This window comes from Harpia harpyja, unplaced genomic scaffold (genome assembly GCF_026419915.1).
Source record: "Harpia harpyja isolate bHarHar1 unplaced genomic scaffold, bHarHar1 primary haplotype scaffold_120, whole genome shotgun sequence".
NCBI classification, from domain to species: domain Eukaryota; kingdom Metazoa; phylum Chordata; class Aves; order Accipitriformes; family Accipitridae; genus Harpia; species Harpia harpyja.
Window position 1 is genome coordinate 246,600 of NW_026293192.1, and position 1,755 is coordinate 248,354.

Genomic DNA, 1,755 nt, shown 5'->3' on the forward strand with positions numbered 1-1,755 from the left:
CCCCCTGGTGATTTTTTTTATTATTCTTTATGTCAAGATAGTCAAGCATTACACAACTCAGTGCAAGACATTGTAGCAGGGGAAGATGACCTTCATGTCTTTTAACTTTTTTTAGCTGATTGCACGCAGGGACACTGTAGATAGTCCATGGGGTCTAGCAAGTGATTTCTCAAACCTGAAGGTAGTCATCTCTTCGTTGGTTGTGTCACCCTCTGGGCTTCATTGACTACAGACCATGCTTTGACTATTTCCCTTTCATATTACATAGGTCAGACACAGCTTGAAGTAGCTCTTTGCATTAAAATACTTAGGGGCACTGAAGATGCTCTAGAGTACAAAGATATTGGGGGGGGGGGGCAGACCTAACAGGAATGCCTCAGGACACCTTTCCCCTTCTTGAGGAGGATGAAAGCCAGGCTGGACATGTAGTTTTCTTTGAGCAAATATGGGATGCCTTTGTTCAGGCAACCACGTACCCCAGTGGAACATCTGGGACTATTTGGGACTATATTTCACATACCCTGTAGTATCACTTTGTCCGTAGGAGTCTCCTCAAGGCAATTCTCTCTTCCTTATTCCTCAGGCTATAGATGACAGGGTTAAACGTGGGGGTCACAACTGTGTAAAGCAGGGCAAGGTATTTGTCAGCATCTACAGAATCCCTTGACCGTTGCTTTAAGTAGGTGACTGTGGCTGAGCCATAGAAGAGCATCACCACCCCGAGGTGCGAAGAGCAGGTGGAAAAGGTTTTGTGCCTGCCCAGAGCTGAAGGTATTTTCAGAATTGCCCTGATAATTTGAATGTAAGAAATAACTATTAAGGAGAAGGGAAGGATTGCAAATACCAGGATGATGGTGTACAGCATCACTTGGTGCCAGAAAGTGTCGGCACAGGCCAGTTCCAGCAGAGGGGGAACATCACAGAAAAAGTGGTGAAGGTCATGGGATGCACAGAAGGGCAAAGTGAACACCTGGTAGGTCTGTCCGACTTGCACTGGAACGACAGCTATCCACAACCCCACCACCAGTCTGATGCAGAGACCCCTGCTCATGATGAGGGTATAGTGCAGGGGGTCACATCTGGCTGTGTAGCGGTCGTAGGCCATGGCAGCCAGGAGAAGGCATTCGATGCTGCCCAACAAAACCAGGAAATACAGCTGGGCAGCACAGCCAAGGAAGGAGATCCGGCCATCTTCCGTCAGGAAACCCACCAGCATTTTTGGCAGAGTGACTGACGTGTAGCAGATCTCCAGGAAGGACAAGTTCCTCAGGAAGAAATACATGGGGCTGTGGAGGCTTGAGTCCACCACTGTGATGAGAGCAATCAGGCTGTTCCCTGTGAGGACCACAAGGTAGATGACCAGGAATACTGCGAAGCACAGGCCCTGCAAGCTGGAGTGGTCAGAAAATCCCAGAAGAATGAATCCAGATCCAACAGTGTGATTCTCCAAGCCTTTTCTTTGGGACATTTTCCCTATACAGAGCAATCCAAACAACGGGCTCTTAGAGGATGCTGATGGCCTGTCCACCATCACAAACACTTCAAGCCTAGATAAAGACTACAAACATCCGCATACAGGTGACTGCAGGGTTAGGCGAGCTTGACCAAGATCGGCATGAATGTTTGCAAATCTAACACAGGTTGCTTGCTGCAGAGAGGTTTGTAAAGAGAGGAGAGAACAGAATCCTTGACCCTGAATGACTGGGTTGTCATCTGCAGAAAAGAAACTTGACTTTCTTTTTCAGAGAATAGAAT

At 47.6% G+C, this 1,755-nt stretch overlaps 1 protein-coding gene across 1 annotated transcript; it reads right to left on the reverse strand.

The window, feature by feature from the left end:
* Positions 1 to 529: 529 nt before the first annotated feature.
* Positions 530 to 1,468, reverse strand: LOC128138241 (olfactory receptor 10AG1-like). Its single transcript, XM_052779548.1, has one exon. The coding sequence runs from the start codon at positions 1,466 to 1,468 to the stop codon at positions 530 to 532; it is 939 nt and encodes a 312-aa protein (XP_052635508.1).
* Positions 1,469 to 1,755: the final 287 nt, after the last annotated feature.

What these genes read in the sequence shown, in the direction of transcription:
- LOC128138241 (XM_052779548.1), bottom strand. Translation starts at nt 1,468, where the DNA reads ATGTCCCAAAGAAAAGGCTTGGAGAATCACACTGTTGGATCTGGATTC.